This window comes from Odocoileus virginianus, chromosome X, assembly GCF_023699985.2.
Source record: "Odocoileus virginianus isolate 20LAN1187 ecotype Illinois chromosome X, Ovbor_1.2, whole genome shotgun sequence".
In the NCBI taxonomy this organism is placed as follows: domain Eukaryota; kingdom Metazoa; phylum Chordata; class Mammalia; order Artiodactyla; family Cervidae; genus Odocoileus; species Odocoileus virginianus.
In genome coordinates, this window is record NC_069708.1 from 19,302,232 (window position 1) to 19,328,887 (window position 26,656).

A 26,656-nucleotide genomic window follows, 5' to 3' on the forward strand; every position below is an offset into this window, starting at 1 on the left:
AATTTACTTAGCCTTAAAATGGGGAGAATAATCCAAGCCTTGCTCACCTCACAGGGTTGTGAGAAAAGAAAAACATGGCAGGAACAGATGACTTTAGAGGACTATACAACAGTCCTTATCTTCTTGCCCTGTTCCCGAGGTAATGAGAATTTTCCAAGGTAATACAGATAAATGTAAAAAGTGCAGACTTGTCCTAATTAGGTCATTTGTCCAGAGCTTGTGAACTCTAAACACAGCTCTTAATCATATCATGAAACCCAGTAATGCCCATCACAAATTCTGGTCAAGGACCTGGGAGCAAAGAATTGGTTTTTAAAAGCCAAGTGCCTAGGTGATTCTGGCTTGATGGATTTAAGAAGGCACAAAATAAAAATACAATTAACTTTGGCTTTCTTCCAAGCTCCTCTTTTATCTTTGCAGGAGATAGGGAGACAGAAAGCTAGTCTGGTATTCATAGTACCATGTGTGGCCAGGTGGCAGGGTGGGTGGGGTAAATAAAAGAAAGCTTCTTATAAGAAAAAAAAAATTCCAGCTCCCCACCAATGACCCAAGACATGGGCCAGGACATAGGGATTCTATCCTTCCAAGGGAGGAAAATAAAAGAGGCCTCCATGTTGTAACAGAGAGAAATGAGGCACAAAGATGATGGAATTTGTTAAAGGTCACCCAGCAACTAAGTTCATATTTATAGCCCCTCTTTATATTCATGTGTAAGTCTTTAACAAATCCTTTACAGAGAGGACTGTTAAAGGTAGAGGCCTACCAAGTGTCAGGCCCTTCCACTACAGCAGTCACCCAGGAATTTTAGCCTCAGAAAGTTCTCAGGGATTATCAGCCCCATTTAATAGAAAAGAAAACCAACTCAGAGAGGCTAAGTAACTTGCCCAAGGTCACAGAGCTAAAAAACGAGAAAGAATTAGTTCAGTGATCTTCTGCTTTCTATCACACCATACAAATTTCCTTTACCATTCCTGAAAGACAAGAGCAGCTTGCAAGTTCCATGGATCCAGGAACTCACATTCTTGCAAGCTCTAGCTCCAGTACTGCTTCAAACATACTGTGTGTTTCCTTGTGTGAATCCTTTCTTATTTTGAGCCTAGTTCCCCAGCTTCCAAAATGAGGAAATTGGATTCAAGGCAGCTGTAACACTCCCTTTCTAGAAGATAGAGCTGTCCAGAATGATTTAAATGGCACTATAACTTCCAAAGCTTGAACCCAGATCAGGAACTCTATGACAATACATCCTTGAGTCTCATTTTTCTCATCTGCAAAATGCAGGTAGTCCCTGTTTTACTTACTTCACAGGGCCACGATCAAGCGAGACAATGTGCAAAACCCATTGAAAAGTTTAAGACAATGTTCAAGTGAGTCAAGAATCAAGCAAGCATCCACTAGCCCCAGTGATTTTTCTCTAAATCTGAGTAGAGAAAGTGTCAATACACTTTCTATGCAATAAATTTTTCCGAGCCCTCCTAATGCAGTTGAATCTAGATTTTCAAAACAAGTGCCTCAGCTGGCTGCAAGGTCCAAAGGAAATAAGTAAATCTCTCCACTGCCTATTAAGCCCTAAACACAAAGCAGTCTCATCATTATGCCTGTTCTGAGCATTCCCCACCATGTCAGCCCTATCAAAGCTTCTAGGGATTCCTGGCTCTACCATGCCTCTTTCCAAATGTCAAAGCACCCACTGCCCAGCCCCACTGCCAAACAGCAGGGTTCACAGAGAGGAGGATGGAAGAGAGTGGGCAGAGGAGAGGCTGTGGGAAGTACAGCTAAAAGTAGATGCTGCCTTTAGGCACCACACTCTGAGGGGGTGTGGGTGGGCTCTTAGCACATCCTTCCTGCAGCCTGCTGGGCAGGGAGGTGCATCCTTCCCCTCCTCTAATGAAGGCAGGCAAACAGAGGTCAGAGCTGCCAGAACCATTCCCAGATTTGGCTATGGATGCACAATGCTAGATGCCTCTGGACCCTGAGGGTGGATGGCTGAGCAGCACAGTGTTGCACCCAGGGAGCCCTGCCTCAGAAGAACTGATGTAGTCTGCAAAAGATTCTCTGCTCCCCTACCCACATCTACTGCCTGGCACCCTAAAGGCTCTGACAGGCCTTTTCCCCTTTAGGAGGTTACATAATACTTTTGTTCTCCCAGCCTCTCCCTAAGAGCTCTCTCCAACCAAACCTGAGAGAGCATCCAAGTCTCTGATACAGTCAACGGAGCACAGAGCCAGAACTCTATAGCAGAGGTAGAAGGTTATAGGGGGCAAGGGGCTGATCTGATGACTCAGGATACCAGACCCAACACTTCAACCTTGAATAAATCCCTTTCTCCCTCAGTGCCTTAATTCTTTCACTTGTAAAACAGGATGGGGAGAGGCATGCAGATTTCCAAAATACTTTAATTGCTGCCCCCATGTGATTCTCTATGTGAATAATTCTTTCACTTGTAAAACAGGATGGGGAGAGGCATGCAGATTTCCAAAATACTTTAATTGCTGCCCCCATGTGATTCTCTATGTGAATCCTGGCCACGTAAATGAAAGGCATATACCATCACCACCACCTACCCACCCTGGCCTCCTCCATCCAAGGTTGCCTTATCTTCCAAGCAATTTGGTTGTGCTGGGCAACCATCCCTGCTCTTCTAACTCCAATTCCCCTAATGAATAGGTCTGCACTAGCAAGTCTGGAACTCTAGACTCTCTCCTCCACTCAACCAGACAAGTTCTGCTTTTTCATGCCATGTTTTATAGAGAAGTTTGCAGCTAAAATTTCATTTGAGAACACAATTCTCCTACTAAATCTACTTCTCATTTTAGTCACATGGAAACAAGAGGCCTAGTGGAGAAGGGCTTTGGTCAAGTTCTGGCAGCAAGGTAGGTACAGAGCCACAGCTTGATTTTAGGAGGCCCAAGTCCATTTCTAGAGTTTTTTCTCCTACTAGAGATCTGCCTTCCATATGCTGTCTCTCCATGCATTCACAATTGCCCCTCTTCTCTACTACCAACTCTCAATCTTGATGCTCAAAGCCCAAATGCCAAATTCTTTTCAGGGGCCTGAAACTAGCACAGAAGAGTGATAAAAGCAAGAAAGAATTGACCTCGGACACATCCCTCCCTTAACCTTTCTGTTTCCTCTAGGTTATCCCTTTGTTCCTTTCTTCAAAGTTTTCTCTTGAATTCTGCTGTATGTCAGTAACAACTTTTAAATTCTCAGAGTCATGACCACATTCTGACCACAGAGTTCAGTATGCAGGCTACACTGGAAGAACTGAAAAGATCTGCTATCAAGAGACCTGGGTTCTAGGCCAGGAATGATCACTTTCTGAATATGTGACCTCGAGTAAGACGCTTAATCTCCCAGTGCCTCAGTTTCCTCAACTACTTCCAGATTTAAGGGAACAGCCAATGAAATAAGTACAAAACTGTATTCATTTAAATTCATATTAGCACTAGTAGTAGTATTAACTAAATGAATGGCTACTTAAAATATTGTAGGAAAGGGGTTCTGAGGTGTCAAAACAGCCAGCTGCTTGCCTCCTAGGCTCCCAGACCTATAAGGCTGGCATTTTATCTATGAGGCAAGTTTCAATTATCCATGCAACATGTCTCTTGAACAAATACTAAATCCCAAACTAACATCCCCCCTGCCACTCAGTTCACAGTAGATTTCACTTCCCTGTGGGCAACCAGTGTGTGCTCAATGAATATAACCCCATAATTCAGTTATTCTAGAAGAGACCTAAGCTAAATATAATTTAGAAGTCAAGTCTACTACCTCCAAAATAACCCTGTGCATCCCAGACCTGTTAAAAGAGATCTTTGGATCACCTACAAGTTTTGAATAATATTCTTAATCATTTTGATCATTAGTATTAATCACAAAGTAAGCATAGATCATTAAACCTGGAAGAAATCTTTGAAGCTATCTAATCCACCTGATCTTACTTTGCAGATGAGGAGACCAAATTTCAGAGGGGAGAGGTAATTTGACCAAGGTTACCCAGCAAATGAACAGAATCATCTCCACCATTATAGAAAATGCATAGGGACTTTTTTTCCTGAAAGGTTCAAACTATCTCACAGCTGATAATTTAAAATCCAAATAGACCCTCAGACTACTCACTCTCTAGGGTTGAATCCTCCTTTTTGGTGTGGGCACAAGCCCCTAGGATTCATCAAGGCCCCCACAATCCTAGAATAAAATTTCACCATCTGTGAAGCCTGCCTATTCATGTGTGCAACAAGCCAGATTCAGGCTGAGCTGACATTTCCTTTGAACAGAGCAGTCATTCTCATCCCTGGCTGAACATTCTTGTCACCTCAGGGAGCTTTTAAAAAAAATATTGATGCCAGGCCTCACCATGACCAACTCAATAAGATCTCCCCCAAAGATCTTAGGAATTGTTGTAAGTCTTGTTAACTCCCCAGGTGATTCCAATGTGCACCTAGGGCTGAGAACCACTGTGTTAATAGAAACAATTCAGTCAACCAAAAGAAATACACATACAGAGTTACGTGAACTGTTTGAAAACCAAATATATTATTTTAAAGCTAAATCTATGATGCCTTGCTTTTCCAAAGAGGGGAAAATACAGTGGTACCCAAAATCTACAGTTGTGGCACTGACCCTCAGACAAATTCTGGACTCGATTAGGTAATATATGGTTTGTGGGTATTCAAAGAAAATAGGGAACCCCAAAGCCTGCAACAGGCTTTACTAGGGGTAAGATACCAAATGACTCATACTTTTTCTCATGGGGTCATTGGCTTGGTAGATGATTGTTATGAAACTTGCGTACAAACTGATGTCCACAAAGCATACAACAAATCCATCATGCTACATTATCCTCATCAACAGGCTGATAGGAGAGATGATGGTAGCACCCAGTGGACTCTGCACTATCTGACCAGATAGTCAGATCTTTGTGTACACACAAAAGTTAACTGGCTCCAATTCCAAGAGGCGGCTTTGATGAGTTGCCAGAGGAGCTAGCATTAATCACATTATATTCAACACTTCTTTGAATCAACAGCCTGGATGGTACTTATTCAGTTTTTAAGTGATGCAATGCTAGAAGAGACTGCTAATCTGTTTCATGGCAAGGAAAAAAAGAAAAAAGAAAAACCCCAAAAGCTAGGATAGACCAACCAAAGAAAATAAAAGTTCTACTGATGCATGCTAGAAGGAAGTGCTAAGTTTTGGCACAATGAAGCAAAATTTTAAAAAGCCATAAAAAGCTAGAGTAATCAATCGACCAAACAAAATTTAGTGCTTGGTTCAAAAACACCTGAAGTTAGGTTCAAAAGGCCAGTTTCACAAGAGCATAAACGACTGGACGAGGCAGCAAAGCCATTAAGAAGGCTTTTAACTCTCTCTGCATGTTTGAATCACCTTGGAATACTTATTTTTTTCTTTAAAAATAAAAAGTTGCCTGGAACCTATCATGTGACAATTCAATCAGAATCTCTTAAGAGTGGAAACTTGGCACAGGTATTTAAAAACTCTCCAAGTGATCTGTATGTTCACTGGGGACTGAGGACCAGTAGAAGACTGCAAAATTAGGTATTTCATGGACAAAGTCCTTTTTTTACTTGATCCTGATCAGATGGCACATGGTATATAGTATGATCAGTTCTGGGCAGCACATATATATATATATATATATATATATATATAGTGTTTTAGGCTTCACCAATTCACACTGCCTTTCTCCTTGAAGATCCCAAATAGTGAGTTTTCATGAGACTAAAGGGAACTCTTTGATATGCAAGATTAAAAACCAACATTTTATTGAATAAAGAATTCTGTCCAAAATTGCTATATAAATGAAAGGTATGAAAAAGAACTAAAAATGAGAGCAAGTAACTGAGGAAGCTAGTATGATTTCAGGGATGACTCATGCTCCTTCCCCTCCACCTGACTCCATTGAGCTGCACACTAACTGGGAATGATCAAATCTGACTCTTTTGCCCCTGTCCATTTGAAAGGCAGACCCACTACCATCTCATAAATCTGACTTTTAACTCTTGCATTGGTAAAACCAGGAATAACAATCCTTCTTAGCTACTTCGCAAGGTTGATGTGATGCTCTAAATTGGGAAAGATACAGAATTGCTCTGTATAGGCCCATGCACTGACAAGGGATTATTAGTATTGTCATTACTGGACTATTTCCCCAGTCTTCTCTCCCCACTAGACCCTTCCCCCATCTAGTTTTTCCACTCAGTACTTTGGAGCCAAGGCAAAGCACAATACCAAATACTCTTGAGAGCTGTAGCTACTTAATGACAGGAGACACTCTGGGTAGACATCAGAAGAGCTAAGCTTTGATCAAGGATTCCTGGAAAGCTAGAGACTCAGCTGGCCTAAACAAGTTGCAGAGCTAGAAATAAGGGCTAGAGGGTCTAAGATTCCCTACCTCCATCCCACTTTTTGGGGCAAAGCCAACAGGACTGAATCCAGATGCTTTTGGGGAGGCCTTCTGAGGAGGCAATTATATTTGGAGAATAGCTCAGTTTCCAATCATTTCTGTATACAGAGCAAGTACTCCACAGGCCAAGGAGAGTAGAGGCCAAGATGGCAAAGAGAGGCTAGAAGGAGGACATGCTTTGGCAGCATCTCTGCAAATGCTGAAGTGTACCCTCTGATCATAGCCAAGCACTCCCAGTCTAGACCTCACCAGAGTGCAGAAGAAAACCTCACCCTCAGGTTCAATCGGATCCCTCAGGTCTCTAGCAACTTAATTTCTCTCTCTCTCTCTCACACATACACACACGCACACACGCGGATGAGAAAGTCTGAATCAGGGCCCAAACCCTGTTCACCAAACTAACAATCAAACTGGCCTCTCTAATTCGCCCAGCTATCTCAGTTGGAAACTATTCAGAGACCAACAACATAGAAACAAACAAACAACCAATTTCACACTGCAGCTAGGTTGGGAAAGTTTCCCTAGCCACAGCCAAAATTGGAGTACACTGCACAGGCAGATGTTACATGTTCTGACAGATAGAAGCTGTCTCAGTGGGGAGGGGGGAAACATTGCTCAGTTTGTTCCCACATGCTATCCCTTTGGGATTCCCAGGTGGCTCAGGTAGCAAAGAATACGCCTGCAATGCAGGAGACTTGAGTTTGATCCCTGGGTCTGAAAGATCCCCTGGAGGAGGGTACAGCAACCCACTCCAGCATTCTTGCCTTGAGGAATCTCATGGATGAGGGAACCTGGAGGGCTACAGTCCATAGGGTCGTAAAGAGTCAGACAACCACTGAAGCAACTAGCATGCATGCACGCTACCCTTTTACCTCCTCCCTGCATCAGTCAAAAATCATGTGTGCAAAAACATTTTTCAGGGCCTTCAGATCTCCTTGCACTAAAGCTAGACTGTGAAATGGCTCATTTAATCTTAAGGAGAAGGCAGTGACTAGAGAGGGATTTGAACCCAAGTGCCTTCAAATAAATAGTCCCATGACTGGGATGCAGCTAGGCTCTGTATGCCTTTCCTGGATATGTTTTCTAGGCATTTGTGGGCAATGAGGATTTTGTTCTTTGTTTATCCTCTACCCAAAAGCATCTTTCCAAGTCCTGCCTTGCCAGCTCCCGCCTTTCTCCAAAAGTGCTTGTGCCTGGACCTCTAAAGCGCCCTAGACCTCAGCCGGAGCTACGTGATGCAGGAGTTGCTTGGATACTGGTCAAGGACATTTTCTTGAATCCTCTAGTGGGGAGCCTGTAGCAAAAAGTATCCTCTACAAAGGAGTTAGACAGAAGGAAAGGGAACAAGGAGCTCTGTCAGGAAAAGTTGGGACAAATCAGAGAGGAAAAGCCCTCTTCTCTTCCTTCTTATCCCTTACAGCAGGGATGGTGGGGGAGAGAGAAGAGGCTGTTATCAGGGAAGAGAGGAAAAGCTTAGAAGGGGGAAGATGAAGAGAAGAGGCAGGAAAGCGGGGAAAAGTAAAAATGCAGAAGGTTTCACTCCTCTCAGCTGCATTTTCATTTTCTCCCACTCTTTTCTCTTTTTGCATACTCTCACAATCTTGAAGAAGAAATGCCAAACCTTTAGGATCCACACAAGTAAAAAGTCACCCTGTTCACTACTCCCTAAACTCCCTTTTAGCTGCTCTAGGGTAGCCTGCCATCTGGCTAGCAACATTCCCTTATGTGCCTAAAGATAAGTTAATTTAAAAAATGTTTACTCATTTCACAAACTAAATTACTGATGAAAGAGCTCTTTCAAGCTACCCCTTTAGCCTGAGGCTATGTAGGGTAGGGGAAAACCGATAGAGGGGACACTCATCCACCTTAGCACCAGCCAAATCCTTATAGGCCTTAGCACAAGGAGGCCTTTCAGAACTGGGGAACTCAATTCATGTCCTGCTGTTTTTCTTCATTCCTAGCACATTCAACCCCATCCAGATTCAAGAGTCTGTATCTGACACAAACACAGAGTAGATGTGCATACACACCCACATACATACTGTCACACATCCTACACACATACATTTACAAAGGCTTTCTGCCAAGGGTCTGTCAGGCATCCAAAGGTGAAGGCTGTGGCATTTCATGACACATACTTTGTCATAAACCTGGTTCAAAGACAAGCCTTGGAGAATCCTTATCCCCTTGAAGGAAAAATAAAAAAGCATTCTATTGTTGTAGTCCAGTTTTCTTCCCACATAACTAGGTAAAAGAATCTCTTAGGTAAAACAAGTTTCTCCAGATACCAGCAACCGGATATTTCCTCCTTCCCTCCTCCCATCACCCTTTGATGAACATTTATTAACATTTCATTTGCCTTGTCAGTTATCTTCCCAGTTCATTAGCCTCTGATTTCAAGTGCCCAGGACACCCAAAATCACAGAATTCAAAAACATAGTCCAACCATCCCCAAATGCCATGTTATAGAGAATCCCAAAATTGCTCAATGTCAAGCAGTCGCTGAACAGAGAAGACCCAGGTCTGTAGCTGCCCGGCCTACAGTCTTTCTTTCATCACTCTCCAACATTGTCTCAAAACAAAGTTTCCAACTAAAATATCAGGTTACTTTACACAATACTGTTGGAGCAAATGCAGGAAGGGAGAGCAAATGGGACTCACTAGATTCTCTTTGCAAAAAAATCAAGTTTTTAGTTCAACCTAGGGGCTCCCACAAAGGGACTAAAGAGTAAATAATAAGAATCAATGCCAGCAAACTTCCCAGATCATGCTTACAACATGGTGCCAACCAAATTAAAAAATCAGTTTCTCACCCAGAGCCATCGAGAGCACACCTTGTGACTCAAAACCTCTTCTAATGCCATAAAATTATACTCTTTGGGCCCCAAGGTCTGGACAATTTCAAGAGCCCCCTTCATAGCCCCTCTCCCCTCAAAATCTTTCCCAAACAGTCCGAACAATAGTAAATGGTACTTGAGAACACACTGCCAGCAGATTTGCACATCACTCATGAACAGTCACCCACATGGGTGCAGGGGGATCATGTGTGTGGATGTTTTATGTGCCCTGATTCATTGCTATATGAGACAGAAATGGCACTCTTTCAAGTCAGGTAAGCAACAGAATGAAGACCTGTCAACATCAGCAGATGGGGGGGGGGGAACGCGTTATATTATGCACACTGGCATCAGAAAATTTTTTACTGGCTTTGACAAAAGCTTTCTTAGGGGAAACAAATATAAAAATAATAACAATAGCAAAAATAACAGCAATCACCACCACTACCACCTGATACAGACATGCAAATAAATATCAAACTGGAACATTACTTCTACCTCATGTTTTCCAGAGCTTTCATCCCTTTCTATCCAGTCATTTGGGGGGGGGGTGCTCAAAACTCTCAGTTTAGCACGATACATAATTTCATTTTGAAATGTAAACCTTCCAAATAGAGAGACCTCTGATTTTAAAGAACAAGGAAGCAAACAAAACCACCATTTTCTCATTAGCACTAGCAAGTTCTATTTAAAATGTAGTTCAAGAACATCACTGCAAATGAGATTACCCTAAAGAGGCATATCTAAATACATTATTCCCAAGGTTGGTAGAAAGCGAGCTTTAGTTGTTTTTGGAGGCCATAGAGACAAAATCCCCAAACTCAAATTCACAATTTTTGGGAAAAAGAACCCAAACAGTTACTGTCAACATCTTCTCTTGCTAATTCATAAAAATCAAAGAACACTTTTATGTCACATACCATGATTCCAAAGAAATTGACATTTAATGATTTTTTAAGAAATGTTTTAAACGTGGCTTCTTTCCAAATTGGAAACTGTAAACGCTGGACAGCAAATTAAGATTCAGAGGACACAGTCACCAACTGCCAGCACAACGCACCCCACCGCATCACTTCCCATATTCTCGCTTCTCATTAAGAGATTGAAGAATAATTTCCCCAAATTCATTCCTGTATCAGTTTCTTTCCTCTAAACATCTAGTGCAACACTGTTTTTCCTAAGATGCCAGAAATTCATCATGCTCTTCCCACAACCCCCCTTGCCCCAGACAAACCCAAATGCCATCTTCTGATGGCAAGAAAGAAATTCTAACTAAAATTCTCTGATGGAATTTAAAGGTCGTTTTCCAGAAAATGAATTGACAAAACACCACAATCAGCAAAGCCATTGTGTAAGGATGCAGAGCTTGCTTCATGAACGTCACATCAATGAAGAATGCACACACACACACACACACATGCACACTTAAATAGAAAGCATTTCTTTATCAACACAACAATTTTACTTGAGCAATAAGCAACTACACTCACAGGCATACTTAAAAGACAAGACATAACAAAAGATTTAGGGAGAGATAATATACCAACGTCATACATATCACAGCGAGGCCATGTTGAAGCTCAAAACGTTTTCCCCCCTGAGTAAGAAAGCGTGCTCTTTCTCTCCCTCTCTTTCCCTGTCTCTCTCTCTCTCTCTTTTTTTTTTTCCTTGGAGGTTCTCGGGATGAAATCAAAGCGAGAATTCCAGACAGCTCAGGTGGCTGGACTCCATTCAGCGCGTTCCCAGAAAAAACATGAGTATGACATTTACAAGCAGAAGGACTACAATCACGGCAAAAACGACTACAGTTTGCACATCCAGGGTCATGGTGCAATGCAGAACACTGTAGTGTTCCAAATGAGGGGCTGGCAGATTGGGAGATGTCAGTCTCTGTTCTGTCAGACTGTCCATACAGCCACCATGCTAGAAAGGAGAGGAGGAAGTCGGGTGGTTGGGGAAGGGCTGGGTTTGGCGCCCGAGTTTGGTATGGGAGGGGGGAAGGGGGGATGGGGACAGGGGTGCTTGCTTCCCCCTTCTCAGAACTGAGCTGATCTTTCTTCCCTAGCTGAGAAATCTTAGCTTGCGCTGAAGTCTGCAGAGTCCAGCATTCTCTCTCGGGCGCCACGGAAAAAGGAAAATCCTGGCTTTCAAAGGGAAAGGCAGGAGAAACCAGCGCGAGGTTCTCCGGCGCCTGCTCAGTCTGTCTGTCGGGGAGTGCGTCCGTCCACCTGCCTGGCTGGCTACCGGTCAGTCTCGGTCTCCTCTATTCCCTTTAATTCGCTCGCTTTTCTACGCTCGCTCTGTTCGCCGGGCTCCGGGCTGCCAGCTACTCTTTCGATCCCTGCCTCGCTGGCTCTCTTCCTCGCCTCTCCCCACCCCCCAGCCCATATTCTGCGTTTTTATTCACGGAACGACTGCCGGCGCCTGCGTGCGGTGCAGCCAAAATGCTGACAGACCCGCCGACCAATAACAGGTGCCGCAGAGGAGCGTTTACTCGCCGGGGGGGCGGTACTTGAGCTGGCGTGCTACCAGCGGCAGCCAATCGGTGAACACATGGCCCCCCCAGCAGGCCTGCTCCATCCAGCCCAGCCGGAGCTCCAGGCTGCCAGTTCTGGCGTGGGGGTGGAGAGCTTGTTGTGGGTGGGTTGATGAAGCTGAGGAGAAAGAGAAGGGAAAGGCCTGGGAGAGAGGAAGGGAATGGACAGAACGGGCCAGAGGGGAGAGAGCATGGAAGGGAGAGAGGACGGAATGATGAGAAGACGGTGAGAAGCAGAAGTGAAAGGAAAAATGGGAAAGAGAAAGAAGAAATGGGGGGGGGGGCGGGTATGATGAAGAAAGTGAAGCTTGGGGGAAAGCATGGAAAAAGGATGGGGAGGAGGGAAAAGGAATGAGGTGGGGTCACGGTGGGAAGGGACCCTTTGGAGCAACTTTGGAGGCTGGGCCAAGGAGGGAGCAAAGAGGCTTTTTGCCACTGCCTTTTATAGGGCTTCCCTGGTGGCTCAGACAGTAAAGCGTCTGCCTGCAATGTGAGAGACCTCGGTTCGATCCCTGGGTCAGGAAGGTCCCCTGGAGAAGGAAATGGCAACCCACTCCAGTATTCTTGCCTAGAAAATCCCATGGACGGAGGAGCCTGGTAGGCTACAGTCCTGGGGATACAACTGAGCAACTTCACTTCAAGTATTTATAGGCCACTCACAATTAACTATACAAGTCCAACAAATCAGTGCTGTGTACAGAACCACAAAGACACTCTACAAATTATACAAAATTCAATTATATTTGTCTTTCTCTGATATCTCTGCACTTGCAAATCAGATTTCTTTCCTACTTCTGGTTTCTTTGAACTATGACAGCTTGCACTATTCCAGCATACTGGGTACTAGGAAGAGAGGACAGTTTTGCTTTGGAAAAGCCTCCACAAAACCTATAAAACTTGCAATCTGCTTGAAATCACTGCCCTGTTCTGTTTTTGTGGTCTGGTGTCTGAAATAGTGAAGCCCTGGAATAGAGACAGAAATGTTTCAGATTTACTCCTAGGCCTACTTTAAGCTTCCTATAAGACTTTTGGGCAACTCCTTTCCCTTCTATGGGACTCCATCTCCCTTCTGCCACAGGAGAACTTAGACCTGTCAGAATTCAATGAAACCTCTGAACCCTTGCGTCAGAAAAATACATAGAGCAGGCTTCTGGGCCTTCAAAACTAAGGACTAACTTACACTGAATATCTCTAAGGGCCTTTCTTACTCTTACATAGGACTGTACACATGAACAGATAGATATTGGTGGAAAGGGGCAAGAAATTAGATTATCCAGGGATAGAACTAATTAATTTCTGCTATTTCTGCTGCTGCTGCTGCTGCTAAGTCGCTTCAGTTGTGTCCAATTCTGTGTGACCCCATAGATGGTAGCCCACCAGGCTCCCCCGTTGCTGGGATTCTCCAGGCAAAAACACTGGAGTGGGTTGCTATTTCCTTCTCCAATGCATGAACATGAAAAGTGAAAGTGAAGTCGCTCAGTCCTGTCCAACTCCTAGCGACCCCATGGACTGCAACCTACTAGGCTCCTCCATCCATGGGATTTGCCAGGCAAGAGTACTGGAGTGGGGTGCCATTGCCTCCTTCTCCATCTGGTATTTCTACCATACTATAAACTCTAAGAGGAACGAGAATTGCTCTCTATTCTCTAAAAATCTTGGAGTCTAGGACAGTCACCTGTTCAAACTTGGTGAGTGGAAATTCTGAGTCAATGGAGGTCATAAATAAAATGGCCCCTAGCCTTACAAGATAGAACAAAACCCAAAGAAATGCCCACTTTAAAAGTTTGACTTATCACATCACCTATGAATGATTTGTGCCAAAACAAACAGCAAAATATCTTGAATCAGATCAAGCTTCTAGATCTAGCTATTGATTTATATGATACACAGAGGACAGAAAAACATTTTAAACTGCAATATGGTGATACAGACTGTAAAAAACTACAGGACCAAAAATCTGGTTCTCTAGCAAGTAAATAAGGAGAAAAAAGAGTGATCCATTCAGAAGGAACTTGTATATGTGTGTATCACCACCCATATGTGACATTTATTAGACAAATGGAAACCTGAACAGGCTGAATATTCAATAATATTAAGGAATCACTATTCATTGTTTAGCTGTGGTAATGATATTGTGGCTAAGTTTAACAATATGAGGAGAATAGAGGTACATCTTTGTGATCTTGGATTTGGTAATGGTTTCTTAGATATGACATGAAAAGCACGAGCAACAAAAAATAAATTGATTTGGTCAATGTTAAAAAACTAATGTGCTTCAAAGGACACTATCATGAAAACATATACACTGGCTAAACATATACAGTGGAAAACATATTCCAACTGGCTATCTATTTAATATATGGTAAAAATTTGCTATGTAATATATAGATAGCCTGTGGAAATTTGCTGTATGACTCAGGGAACTCAAACTGGTTCTCTGTGACAACATAGAGGAGTGGGACGTGGGGGAGGTGGGTGGGAGGTTCAAAAGGAAGGGTATACGTATGACTGATTCATGTTGATGTATGGCAGAAACCAACACAATATTGTAAAGCAATTATCCTTCAATTAGAAATAATGAAAATAATTTAAAAATTAAAGAAATATGAAAAAAGAGTATGAAAAGAGAATACACAAAATGAAATATTTGCAAATTATATATGTGATAAGGGATTGTATCTAGAATACATAAAGAGCTCTTATAACTCACTTATTTTTAAAAACCCAATTTAAAAATTGGAACAGAATCTGAGTAACATTTCTCCAAAAAATGATCAATAAGACATAAAAAGATACTCAATATATTAATTATCAGTTCAGTTTAGTCACTCTGCCGTGTCCATGGACTGCAACCCATGGACTGCAGCACACCAGGCCTCCCTGTCCATCACCAACTCCCAGAGTCGACCCAAACCCATGTCTATTGAGCTGGTGATGCCATCCAAGCATCTTATCCTCTGTCGTCCCCTTTTCCTCCTGCCTTCAATCTTTCCCAGCATCAGGGTCTTTCCAAATGAGTCAGTTCTTCACAGAAGGTGGCCAAAGTATTGGAGCTTCAGCTTTAGCATCAGTCCCTCCAATGAATATTCAGGACTGATCTCCTTTAGGATGGACTAGTTGGATCTCCTTGCAGTCCAAGGGACTCTCAAGAGTCTTCTGCAAAAACCACAGTTCAAAACCATCAATTCTTCGGCACTCAGCTTTCTTTATAGTCCAACTTTCACATCCGTATGTGACTACTAGAGAAACCATAGCTTTGACTAGGTGCACCTTTGTTGGCAAAGTAATGGCTCTGCTTTTTAATATGCTGTCTAGGTTGGTCATAACTTTTCTTTCAAGGAGTAAGCGTCTTTTAATTTCATGGCTGCAGTCACCATCTGCAGTGATTTTGGAGCCAATAAATAAATAAATAAGTCTGTCACGGTCTCCATTGTTTTCCCATCTATTTGCTATGAAATAATGGGACCAGACACCATGATCTTAGTTTTCTGAATGTTGAGCTTTAAGCCAACGTTTTTATTCTCCTCTTTCACTTTCATCAAGAGGCTCTTTAGTTCTTCACTTTTTGCCATAAGGATGGTGCCATCTGTATATCTGAGGTTATTGATATTTCTCCTGGCAATCTTGATTCCAGCTTGTGCTTCATCCAGCCCAGTGTTTCTCATGATGTACTCTGCATATAAGTTAAATAAGCAGTGTGACAATATACAGCCTTGGCGTACTCCTTTTCCTATTTGGAACCAGTCTGTTGTTCCATGTCCAGTTCTAACTGTTGCTTCCTGACCTGCATATAGATATCTCAGAAGGCAGGTTAGGTGGTCTGGTTTTCCCTGCTCTTGAAGAATTTTCCACAGTCTGTTGTGATCCACACAGTCAAAGGCTTTGGCATAGTAAAAAAAAAGCAAATGTTTTTTCTGGAAATCTCTTGCTTTTTCGATGATCCAATGGATGTTGGCAATTTGATCTCTGCTTCCTCTGCCTTTTCTAAATCCACCTTGAACATCTGGAAGTTCACAGTTCATGTACTGTTGAAGCCTGACTTGGAGAATTTTGAGCACTACTTTGCTAGCATATGAGATAAGGGCAACTGTATGATACTTTGAGCATTCTTTGGCATTGCCTTTCTTTGGGATTGGAATAAAAACTGACCTTTTCCAGTCCTGTGGCCACTGCTGAATTTTCCAAATTTGCTGGCAATACTGAGTGTGGCACTTTCACAGCATCATCTTTTAGAATTTGAAATAGCTCAACTGGAATTCCATCAGCTCTACTAGCTTTGTTCATAGTAATGCCTCCTAAGTAATGCTTGACTTTGCATTCCAGGCTGTCTGGCTCTAGGTGAGTGATCACACCATCATGATCATCTGGGCCATGAAGATCTTTTTTGTATAGTTCTTCTGTGAATTCTTACCACCTCTTCTTAATATCTTCTGCTTCTGTTAGGTCCATACCATTTCTGTCCTTTATTGTACCCATGTTTGCATGAAATGTTCCCTTGGTATCTTTAATTTTCTTGAAGAGATATCTAGTCTTTCCTATTCTATTATTTTCCTCTATTCCTTTGCATTGATCAGTGAGGAAGGCTTTCTTATCTCTCCTTGCTATTCTTTGGAACTCTGCATTCAAATGGGTATATCTTTCTCTTTCTCCTTTGCCTTTTGCTTCTTTTCTTTGCACAGCTATTTGTAAGGCCTTCTCAGATGACCATTTTGTCTTTTTGCATTTCTTTTTCTTGGGGATGGTCTTGATCACTGTCTCCTGTACAATGTCATGAACCTCTGTCAATAGTTCTTCAGGCACTCTATCACATCTAATCCCTTGAGTCTATTTCTCACATCGACATTTTAGGAATCAGTGAACTAAAATGGACTGGAATGGGTGAATTTAATTCAGATGACCATTATATATACCACTGTGGGCAAGAATACCTTAGAAGAAATTGAGTAGCCATCACAGTCAACAAAAGAGTCCAAAATGCAGTACTGGGATGCAATCTCAAAAATGACAGAATGATCTCTGTTCATTTCCAAGGCAAACCATTCAGTATCACAATAATCTAAGTCTATGCCCTGACCAGTAATGCTGAAGAAGCTGAAGGTGAACAGTTCTATGAAGACCTACAAGACCTTCTAGAACTAACACCCCAAAAATATGTCTTTTTCATTATAGGGGACTGGAATGCAAAAGTAGGAAGTCAAGAAATACCTGGAGTAACAGGCAAATTTGGCCTTGAAGTACAGAATGAAGCAGGGCAAAGGCTAATAGAGTTCTGCCAAGAGAACGCACTGGTCATAGCAAACACCCTCTTCCAACAATGCAAGAGAAGACTTACACATGGACATCACCAGATGGTCAGTACCGAAATCAGATTGATTATATTCTTTGCCGTCAAAGATGTAGAAGCTCTACACAGTCAGTAAAATCAAGATCGCAAGCTGACTGTGGCTCAGATCATGAACTCCTTATTGCCAAATTCAGACTTAAATTGAAGAAAGTAGGGAAAACCACTAGACCATTCAGTTCAGTTCAGGTATGACCTAAATCAGATCACTTATGCTATTCATCATCAGGAAAATGCAAATGAAAGATATTTGCTATAGCAGACTTGTAATGATATACCACATTACACATGCTAGGGTGGTTATAATCAAAAAGCTATATAGTAAATGTTGGGGAGGATGTGGGAAATTGGAACCTTCATAACACTGCCAGTGGGAATATAAAATGATGAAACCACTTTGGTAAATAGTCTGGCAGTTCCTCAAAAACTTAAACATGGAGTTACCATTTGACCCAACAATTCCACTCTTAGATATACACCTAAGAAAAGTTAAAACATGCCCACACAAAAACTTGTACATGAGCATTAATAACAGCATTATTCACCATGGCCAAAAGATGGAAAGAATTCAAATTTCCATCACCTGCTGAATGGTCTCGTCTCCATTGATGCCTTACTCCTTCCTTACTTCCTTTGACTTGGGGACACATTCACATGACCTGTCTGATTGTATTATCTTTGCTTCCTGCTTGGGTTCTTCATTTAGTCATTAAGGCCATGATTTCTCAAAGTTCCTCTAATCTCAGTCCCCTTTTCTTCTTCCATACTTGCACTGAATGATGAACCTATACATTCCCAAGCCTTTAACTACCTACCACCTACATTACACAGTGAAGTACCGCCTTTCAACAAGCTTACAGGACACCAGTGGGGGAACAAAACAGACATAGGTCTTTGCCTGCAGGGAGCTTACAACCTCCCTGGGGGTTAGCTGATAAGCCCCAGGTAACTCTCTTGAACTACAGAGAAGAATCTCCACCTGCCTTCTGGATGTCTCCTGAATATCTCACAAGAACCTCAAATTTGGTAAGTCCAAAATCAAAGCAGTTTTCTCCCACCCCTGCCAGCTTCCTCTTTCCCCTGAGTTCCCTGTCCCTTGGGAATGTCACACACAGAATTAGCCAAGGAGATACCAAGGAAATATCCGTAAGTCTTCCTTTTCTCTCACCTTGCTGCTAGCCAACCAGTCTTTAAGTCTTGGTGATTCACTTCCTCCTTGAGGAATGTGTCCTTCCTCTCCCTCCCTACTGTCAACTGTGATCTTTTGTGCTGCTCTCTCTCCCCAGTTCAGCCTCTACTCTCCTGGACAAAGTATCTCTTTCAAAAGCAGTCCTGCTTTTCTTAATTCTATGGTGGATACTATACACTGGATGCTGAGGATCCATGCCACCCTCCTTCTAGCTTGCCTTCCTGTATTGCTGAAAAGCTATTAATAAAAACTAAAACAACAACAACAACAATAACAACAACCTGTGATTTCTTTGCATCCATTGTTCTGGATGTGATTTACTTCTGCCAATCATAGGCATATGCACAATATTTGAAAGAAAGTGATAATACAAAAAACATACTTCTGCTGCTTCTGGTGACAAGTAGAATGGTGGGGTTTTAGAATTTTCTGCACCTGTGTTACCTTTCCATAGGTCCCAGTGTCTAGACCCTGCTTTGTGTCTTTGTACAAGCAGGGAATGAGACTTTTAAATATTTTTGCTTATTTATTTTTGCTATGGAGGCTCTAGCAGGCATGATGATACTCTAGCCAATAGTTAAGGCAATGGCAGATTCCTAATTCCTAGATTGCAAATCAGGTACAGTGTTCCCACAGCTCCTGATGGCTTACCTTCTTTCTTCTGGCAGAGAAAACAGCTGGATTCATTCTGAGATTCATTCCTGGAGGCCTAGTCTAAAGTTTGCCCCTTCAGCCCTTCTACCAATTTTGGAAACACTCAATTTTCTATATTAAAACTCTGCTGAAAATATCTAGAGTGATATAATTCCCACAGCTGAACCCTGAGTTATATAGTCCCTCTGTTCAAAGGCCTTCCATGGCTCCCCACTGCCTTTAAGGCAAATTCTGTAGCATGACATACAATGCCTTGTCAATCTAGTATCCTTTGCTTGACACTTAGCAGGTGCTTCATAAACATCTGCTGAATGCATGAATATCTCCTTCACCTAGTTGTTTCTACTCAGAGAATTATATCTTCCAACCACAGAAGGTAACCTATGAGACCTCAGAGAAAATCTACTCTAACCCCTCATATTCTAGGTTAGGAAACTGAGGCCCAGAGAAAGTAAGCTACACATGATTACATAGTTAATTGCTGGCAGAGCAGAAAACAAAACTCATTTCTTGAGTCTTGAAAGTACTTTTGGGGGATTTCAGACTTTGAAACATGACATTTGATCCCAGCCCCATTTATTTTCAGTTAGCTTTCTGTGTAAGGTGACTCACAATTTCAATTTCAAAAATTTAGAAGAGGCCCTGACGTTTCAAGGAGCAACTCAAAGGCAGCCCTTCTGCTAACAAGAATCAAGGAATCAGAGAATCTCTTGGCATAGCAAAGTCCCAATTCCATCCTCAATCCCTTCTGTAACATCCTCAACCAGTTTTCAGCTCCAACACCCACGACAAAAGGGAAGTTCCTCCCTCCTAAGATAACCTGGTAGTCCTTTGGACAATTTCAGTTGGTGAAAAGTTGTTTCATCTTTTTGAGCCAGATATTATCACTACTTCTATTACAGCCACTGCTAAGGAGCTATTGACATGAATTAGAATATAATATAGAATTATATTATCCAGAATAGCAATGTTTGCTTATAAACATAAATATAAAATATAAATTTATATATAATATATATTTATAAATTTGTATATAATGTGTATTTATACACATAAATGTGTATCTATACATATAAAATATAAATTTATAAATATTGTCTAGAATATAAATGTTTCCAAACTCACACTGAAATTACTATAAGTACCCAGCACATTTCTCATGATCCAAAGGGAACTCATTAGATAATAATAATAATAATAAATGCTTATAGAGTGCTTACTCAGAGCATTGTTCTAAGCCTTTTACATATATTATTTTAACCCTCTTATTAACCCTATGAGGAAGATACTATTATTGCCATTATTTTACAGATGAGGGGATTGAGGCATAGACCTTAAATAACTTGCCCAATGTCACATAGCTAGTCAGTGGTGGAACCCAGGTGCAAACCCAACCCTGTCTGGCTCTAGAGCCTGTGCTTTTCAACACTATGTTGTATAAATGCCACTAGGTGACACATGTTCCACCTTCCTAGAGCATTTGACATGATATCTCCTCAGTCACAGGAATAAACTGCTTCAATGTTTTGACTTGAATCCAAATGGCCTACCACCCAGGTATGCTATCTAGGTCTTAAATATTTGCCTTCTCTCAGGGAAAAGCCAATGCTTGGTTTTCTTGTGGTTCAAATAGCTCCCAAAGCCTCACTTCTGTCAGAAAGCATACCCAAGGAAAGATCCACATTTTGTCCTGACCCTTATTGCTACTCATTCATTGGCCACTCAACTCCCACCTCAGCCACCTCATAGTCCCTGATGTTTGCCATGGACAATCTGAAGATATTAAACCTTGTCTGTTAATTTTCTTGGCAACCTATATGACTAGATGCTCTTGCACATTCATGATGTCAGTTCTATTTAGGAGAGCCAGTTCCCTGAGGACAGGAACTCTTGGTTAGTTCAGTTATTCAGCACAGAGATCACTACTCCCTCCAAATCAGTTAAATTCAATAAGCAGTTATTTTGACAGCTAATGGGTAAAGAGAGCCTCTTGGGAAGCTTACAGTCTAGTAGGGAAAAGAGTCACAAATGCATGTAATTTCAAAGTCTTAGTATTCTAAGCATAATCAGATAATGAATAAAGTTGTTGATGATTATAGAGCAAATCACAGAATTCCATACTTGAAATGGGAAAGTTATTTCCTCCCAACCTCCCTTTGTAGGACTCCTCACTACAGTGTATGTGATGGAGTAGAGGAAGCAGAGTGGGAGGAAGAAACAGCTACTTTGGGCTAGGCTTTTCAACATACTTTATTTAATCCTTCCCAGAAGCCCCCAAAGAAGTAACTGTTATTGTTATTTTAAAGAGTAGAAAACTAAGGTTAAGAATGTTTACATCATTTGTTCATAGCTGTATAGGTACCCAAATCCAATAGCAGGATTTGAATTGAGATCTATTTCCAAAGCCCACGTTTTCTTCTTCCAATATCCCTGGTGAGTTTTGTTCATCAGCCACTAGAATATCTTCAGTAACAACAACAACAACAAAAAACTCTCATACTAAAGCTTCCAAGGTCATTATTCATTTTGAGGTAAAATTCACTCTTCTCTGGTTTCTGTCCATTTGTTAGCCTCTGGGCTATGCAGGAAGGATCTACCCATCTGAGCAACACTCTTCTTAAGTGTTTGAAGATGTCTATCATGAGTTCAAACTCTGATCCCCCCTGACTACCCATCTTACCCCCCCCCCACACACACACATTTGTTTTCCAAGTAAACATGACACTTCTTTAAGCTCTTCCCCTTGTGGCATGATTTACAGTCCCCTCCCCAGGCTGGTTGCTTGAGGAGTTTGTCCACACCTCCCTCAGAACACATATGCAGGTGGAAGTGACAATGGGGAGTATGGTGAAACTGTCACCTCCCTTATTCTAAACAATAGTTCTTAGGAAAAGCTACCTGTGAACTCATACTCACCTAAAATGATGGATGCTTTTGTGTCCTGCTGTGCCCCCACAATGCCTTGAGAAGCTCATGGCAAAGTGAAAAAAGCACAGCAGATGAAAAGCTAAAGCTGTATGACCTCAAGTCCTTCAACTTACTTAAAACTTAAAAGAACATGACTTGTTTTAAAGTTGTAATTTAAAGCATTGGTTTTAAAATTTCAACAGCCTTGCCAAAAATGTGGCAGACATGGAGTTGGTCTCAAGTGGGGTACCCACAGGAAAGGGGAGTGATTAGTTTAAGTTAAAGAATAAGGATGCATATAATTGTATGGCTGTGTGGATGGCATTTTACAGGGAAAATCAGACAGGATTAAGAATTTGACTCTGCCTGAAGATTTTTCTCCTAGCTATCTACAAGTTTAGGTGTAATTCAGTTCAGTTCAGTTCAGTTCAGTGGCTCAGTTGTGTCTGACTCTTTGCAACCTCATGAACCGCAGCATGCCAGGCCTCTTTATCCATCACCAACTCCCAGAGTCGACCCAAACCCATGTCTATAGAGTCGGTGATGCCATCCAGTCATCTCATCTTCTGTTGTCCCTTTCTCCTCCTGCCTTCAATCTTTCCCAGCATCAGGGTCTTTTCAAATGACTCAGCACTTTGCATCAGGTGGCCAAAGTATTGGAGTTTCAGCTTCAACATCAGTCCTTCCAATGAACACCCAGGACTGATCTCCTTTAGGATGGACTGGTTGGATCTCCATGCAGTCCAAGGGACTCTCAAGAGTCTTCTCCAACACCACAGTTCAAAACAATCAATTCTTCAGTGCTCAGCTTTCTTTATAGTCCAACTCTCACATTCATACATGACCACTGGAAAGCCCATAGCCTTGACTAGATGGACCTTTGTCGGCAAAGTCATGTCTCTGCTTTTTAATATGCTGTCTAGGTTGGTCATAACTTTTCTTCAAGGAGTAAGCGTCTTTTAATTTCATGGCTGCAGTCACCATCTGCAGTGATTTTGGAGCCCCCAAAAGTAAAGTCTGAGACTGTTTCGCCCGTTTCCCCATCTATTTGCCATGAAGTGATGGATGCCATGATCTTAGTTTTCTGAATGTTGAGCTTTAAGCCAACTTTTTCACTTTCCTCTTTCACTTTCATCAAGAAGCTATTATAGTTCTTCTTCACTATCTGCCATAAGCGTGGTGTCATCTGCATATCTGAGGTTATTGATATTTCTCCTGGTAATCTTGATTCCAGCTTGTGCTTTATCCAGCCCAGCGTTTCTCATGATGTACTCTGCATATAAGTTAAATAAGCAGGGTGACAATATACAGTCTTGACATACTCCTTTGCCTGTTTGGAACCAGTCTGTTGTTCCACATTCAGTTCTGACTGTTGCTTCCTGACCTGCATACAGGTTTCTCAAGAGGCAGGTCAGGTGGTCTGGTATTCCCAGCTCTTGGAGAATTTTCCACAGTTTATTGATCCACACAGTCAAAGGATTTGGCATAGTCAATAAAGCAGAAATAGATGTTTTTCTGGAACTCTCTTGTTTTTTTGATGATCCAGCGGATGTTGGCAATTTGATCTCTGGTTCCTCTGTCTTTTCTAAATCCAGCTTGAACATCTGGAAGTTCATAGTTCACGTATTGCTGAAGCCTGGCTTGGAGAATTTTGAGCATTACTTTACTAGCATGTGAGATGACTGCAACTGTGTGGTAGTTTGAACATTCTTTGGCATTGCCTTTCTTTGGGATTGGAATGAAAACTGACCTTTTCCAGTCCTGTGGCCACTGCTGAGTTTTCCAAATTTGTTGGCATATTGAGTGCAGCACTTTCACGGCGTATTCTTTCAGGATTTGAAATAGCTCAACTGGAATTCTATCACCTCCACTAACTTTGTTCATAGTGATGCTTCCTAAGGCCCACTTGACTTCACATTCCAGGATGGCTGGCTCTAGATGAGTGATCACACCATCGTGATTATCTGGGTCGTGAAGATCTTTTTTGTACAGTTCTTCTGTATATTCTTGCCACCTCTTCTTAATATCTTCTGCTTCTGTTAGGTCTCTACCATTTCTGTCCTTTATTGAGCCCATCTTTGCATGAAATGTTCCATTGGTATCTCTAATTTTCTTGAAGAGATCTCTAGTCTTTCCCATTCTATTGTTTTCCTCTATTTCTTTGCATTGATCTCTGAGGAAGGCTTTCTTATCTCTCCTGGCTATTCTGTGGAACTCTGCATTCAAATGGATATATCTTTCCTTTTCTCCTTTGCTTTTCACTTCCCTTTTTTCACAACTATTTGTAAGACCTCCTCAGACCGACATTTTGCTTTTTTGCATTTCTTTTTCTTGGGGATGGTCTTGTTTCCTGTCTCCTGTACAATGTCACGAACCTCCAACCATTGTTCATCAGGCACTCTGTCTATCAGACATAGCCCCTTAAATCTATTTTTCACTTCTACTGTATAGTCATAAGGGATTTGATTTAGGTCATACCTGAATGGTCTAGTGGTTTTCTCCACTTTCTTCAATTTCAGTCTTTATTTGGCAATAAGGAGTTCATGATCCAAGCCACAGTCTGCTCCCAGTCTTGATTTTGCTGACTGTATAGAGCTTCTCCATCTTTGGCTGCAAAGAATATAATCAATCTGATTTAGGTGTCAACCATATGGTGATGTCCATATGTAGAGTCTTCTCTTGTGTTGTTGGAAGAGGGTGTTTGCTATGACCAGTGCGTTCTCTTGGGAGAACTTTATTAGTCTTTGCCCAGCTTCATTCCATACTTCAAGACCAAATTTGCCTGTTACTCCAGGTGTTTCTTGACTTCCTGCTTTTGCATTCCAGTCCCCTATAATGAAAAGGACATCTTTTTTGGGTGTTAGTTCTAGAAGGTCTTGTAGGTCTTCATAGAACTGTTCACCTTCAGCTTCTTCAGCGTTATTGGTTGGGGCATAGACTTGGATTACCGTGATATTGAAAGGTTTGCCTTGGAAATGAACAGAGATCATTCTGTCATTTTTGGGATTGCATCCACATACTGCATTTTGGACTCTTTTGTTGACTACGATGGCTAGTCCATTTCTTCTAAAGGATTCCTACCCACAGTAGTAGATATAATGGTCATCTGAGTTAAATTCACCATTTCAGTCCATCTTAGTTCACTGATTCCCAGAATGTCGATGTTCACAGTTGTCATCTCCTGTTTGACCACTTCCAATTTGCCTTGATTCATGGACCTAACATTCCAGGTTCCTATGCAATATTGCTCTTTACAGCATCGAACCCTGCTTCCATCACCAGTTCCATTCACAACAACTGGGTGTTGTTTTTGCACATCTCTTCAAAAGGAGTCCATCCCTGAACCATCCAGTCACTGTCTATTCCATCATCCTTCTTTTCTTTCTAGCCTTGAAATGTTATAATTATTTGTTTATTGGTTTGTTTTCTCCCTTTATAAAGTCTAAGCTCCATGAGGGTAGAGACTGTTTTGTTCATTGCTTTATCTCTAGCACCTAGAACAGTGCTTGGAATTCAATAAATATTTTAAATGAGTGAATAACTAAATGGTAAATGAATGAATGAGTGAATAAGACCAAGGCATAGTCCTCTTGATTCACAATTTAGGATGCAGAGGAAATGTGTCATTGAATTATTCTCTGCTGTGGCCTGTGAATACCAACCTTTGCACTGCCACCCTTCCCTCAGGGCCTTCGTTAGTTAGAACTTCTCCAAAGGGACTAAACTTTCCAGATTACAGGCTGAGAATTTCAGGACTTTGGATTTCTGTTCCCTGTTGACAGAAGCCATCCTAAACCACCACTCAGAAGCCCTTCTCTCAAGAAACATTGCCTATTCCGCCCTCCTGTGGCCAAAGACTGAATACATTGCTGAATAAATACCCAGAACCAGCATTTCCTCGTTTCTTTACATGATCTATTTCGGGCCTATTTCTCTCTCTCTCTCTCTCTCTCTCTCTCTCTCTCTTTTTTTTTTGCGGGGGATGGGGGTGAGGATGGAGGCTTATTGCAGTTCCATTTCCAACAAGCTGGCGGGTCAGACAAGTTGCCTCTACTCAGAATAGAAAAGACTGCTTAGAAGAAAGTAGCAAGGGTCTAAAAGACCCTTGAGAGGAAGTACAATGCTTTCATATCAGGCTCAGGATCTTTCTGGAAAGGCCAAACCCAATAATGCATTAATTTAGGGTTGATATGAGCAGTGAACATTTCCCTGAGGCCTGGTGTTTAGTTTAGGAGCCTGATCTGAATAGTTCCATCCTTGGGCCTCATAACTTACTGAACCAGCTACTTCTCTGACTCCTATGTCCAAGTTTATTTATTTACAGGCTCCATTTAAACTGAAAACTTCTGAACAGTAAGGACAATAAGCATTCATCATCAAATTAAGCATGGTGCTTTGCTCAGAATAGATGCCTAACAAGCATTACATAGATAAGCAGGTAGATTGGCTGGTAGGTAGGTAGATGATAGGAATAAGTTGAAACTGCAATAGGAGGGAAGGGGGTTAGTTCAGCTAGGGAGTTTGTAAGATACTGTATTATGTGTCAGAGGAAGACTAAGGAATTAGTTTAGGAACTATATTTTCTATAGAAGTCCAAGATAGTCTATCAGTGAGGCTCTGAGCGAAGATGTAAACAGAGTTGGACACTACCAAAGATTGGTAAAAAATAAAAAGATGTGTGCAGGACACATAAATGGATAAAGGTTTGTAGAGATTTTTGAGGGTTAAGATGAGACTTCTGAAAGTCTTTGTGGATTGATGTGGA

At 41.7% G+C, this 26,656-nt stretch overlaps 2 protein-coding genes across 9 annotated transcripts in view; both read right to left on the minus strand.

Moving 5' to 3' along the window:
- ARHGEF9 (Cdc42 guanine nucleotide exchange factor 9) overlaps nucleotides 1–26,656 on the minus strand; it is a 396,118-nt gene that overhangs the window by 234,040 nt on the left and 135,422 nt on the right. Inside the window, exon 1 of one of the 8 annotated variants that reach the window (XM_070461890.1) lies at nucleotides 10,819–10,907. The exons of 4 other annotated variants lie outside the window; for them this stretch is intronic. Coding sequence is in view for 3 of the 4 variants with exons in the window: in XM_070461887.1 (XP_070317988.1) it covers nucleotides 10,812–10,820 (9 nt within the window). In the remaining variant the exon portion in view is untranslated. Of the gene's footprint in view, nucleotides 1–10,807; nucleotides 10,908–26,656 lie in introns of those variants that run through there. 3 more of the 8 variants (XM_070461887.1, XM_070461886.1, XM_070461889.1) reach the window with 3 other exon arrangements.
- On the minus strand, nucleotides 10,996–11,648 carry LOC139033140 (uncharacterized). The gene has a single exon (XM_070461891.1). It carries the CDS (start codon nucleotides 11,173–11,175, stop codon nucleotides 10,996–10,998), a length of 180 nt encoding a protein of 59 aa, XP_070317992.1. The 5' UTR covers nucleotides 11,176–11,648.

Coding starts and splice junctions, on each gene's coding strand:
- LOC139033140 (XM_070461891.1), bottom strand. CDS start 11,175: ATGGACAGTCTGACAGAACAGAGACTGACATCTCCCAATCTGCCAGCC.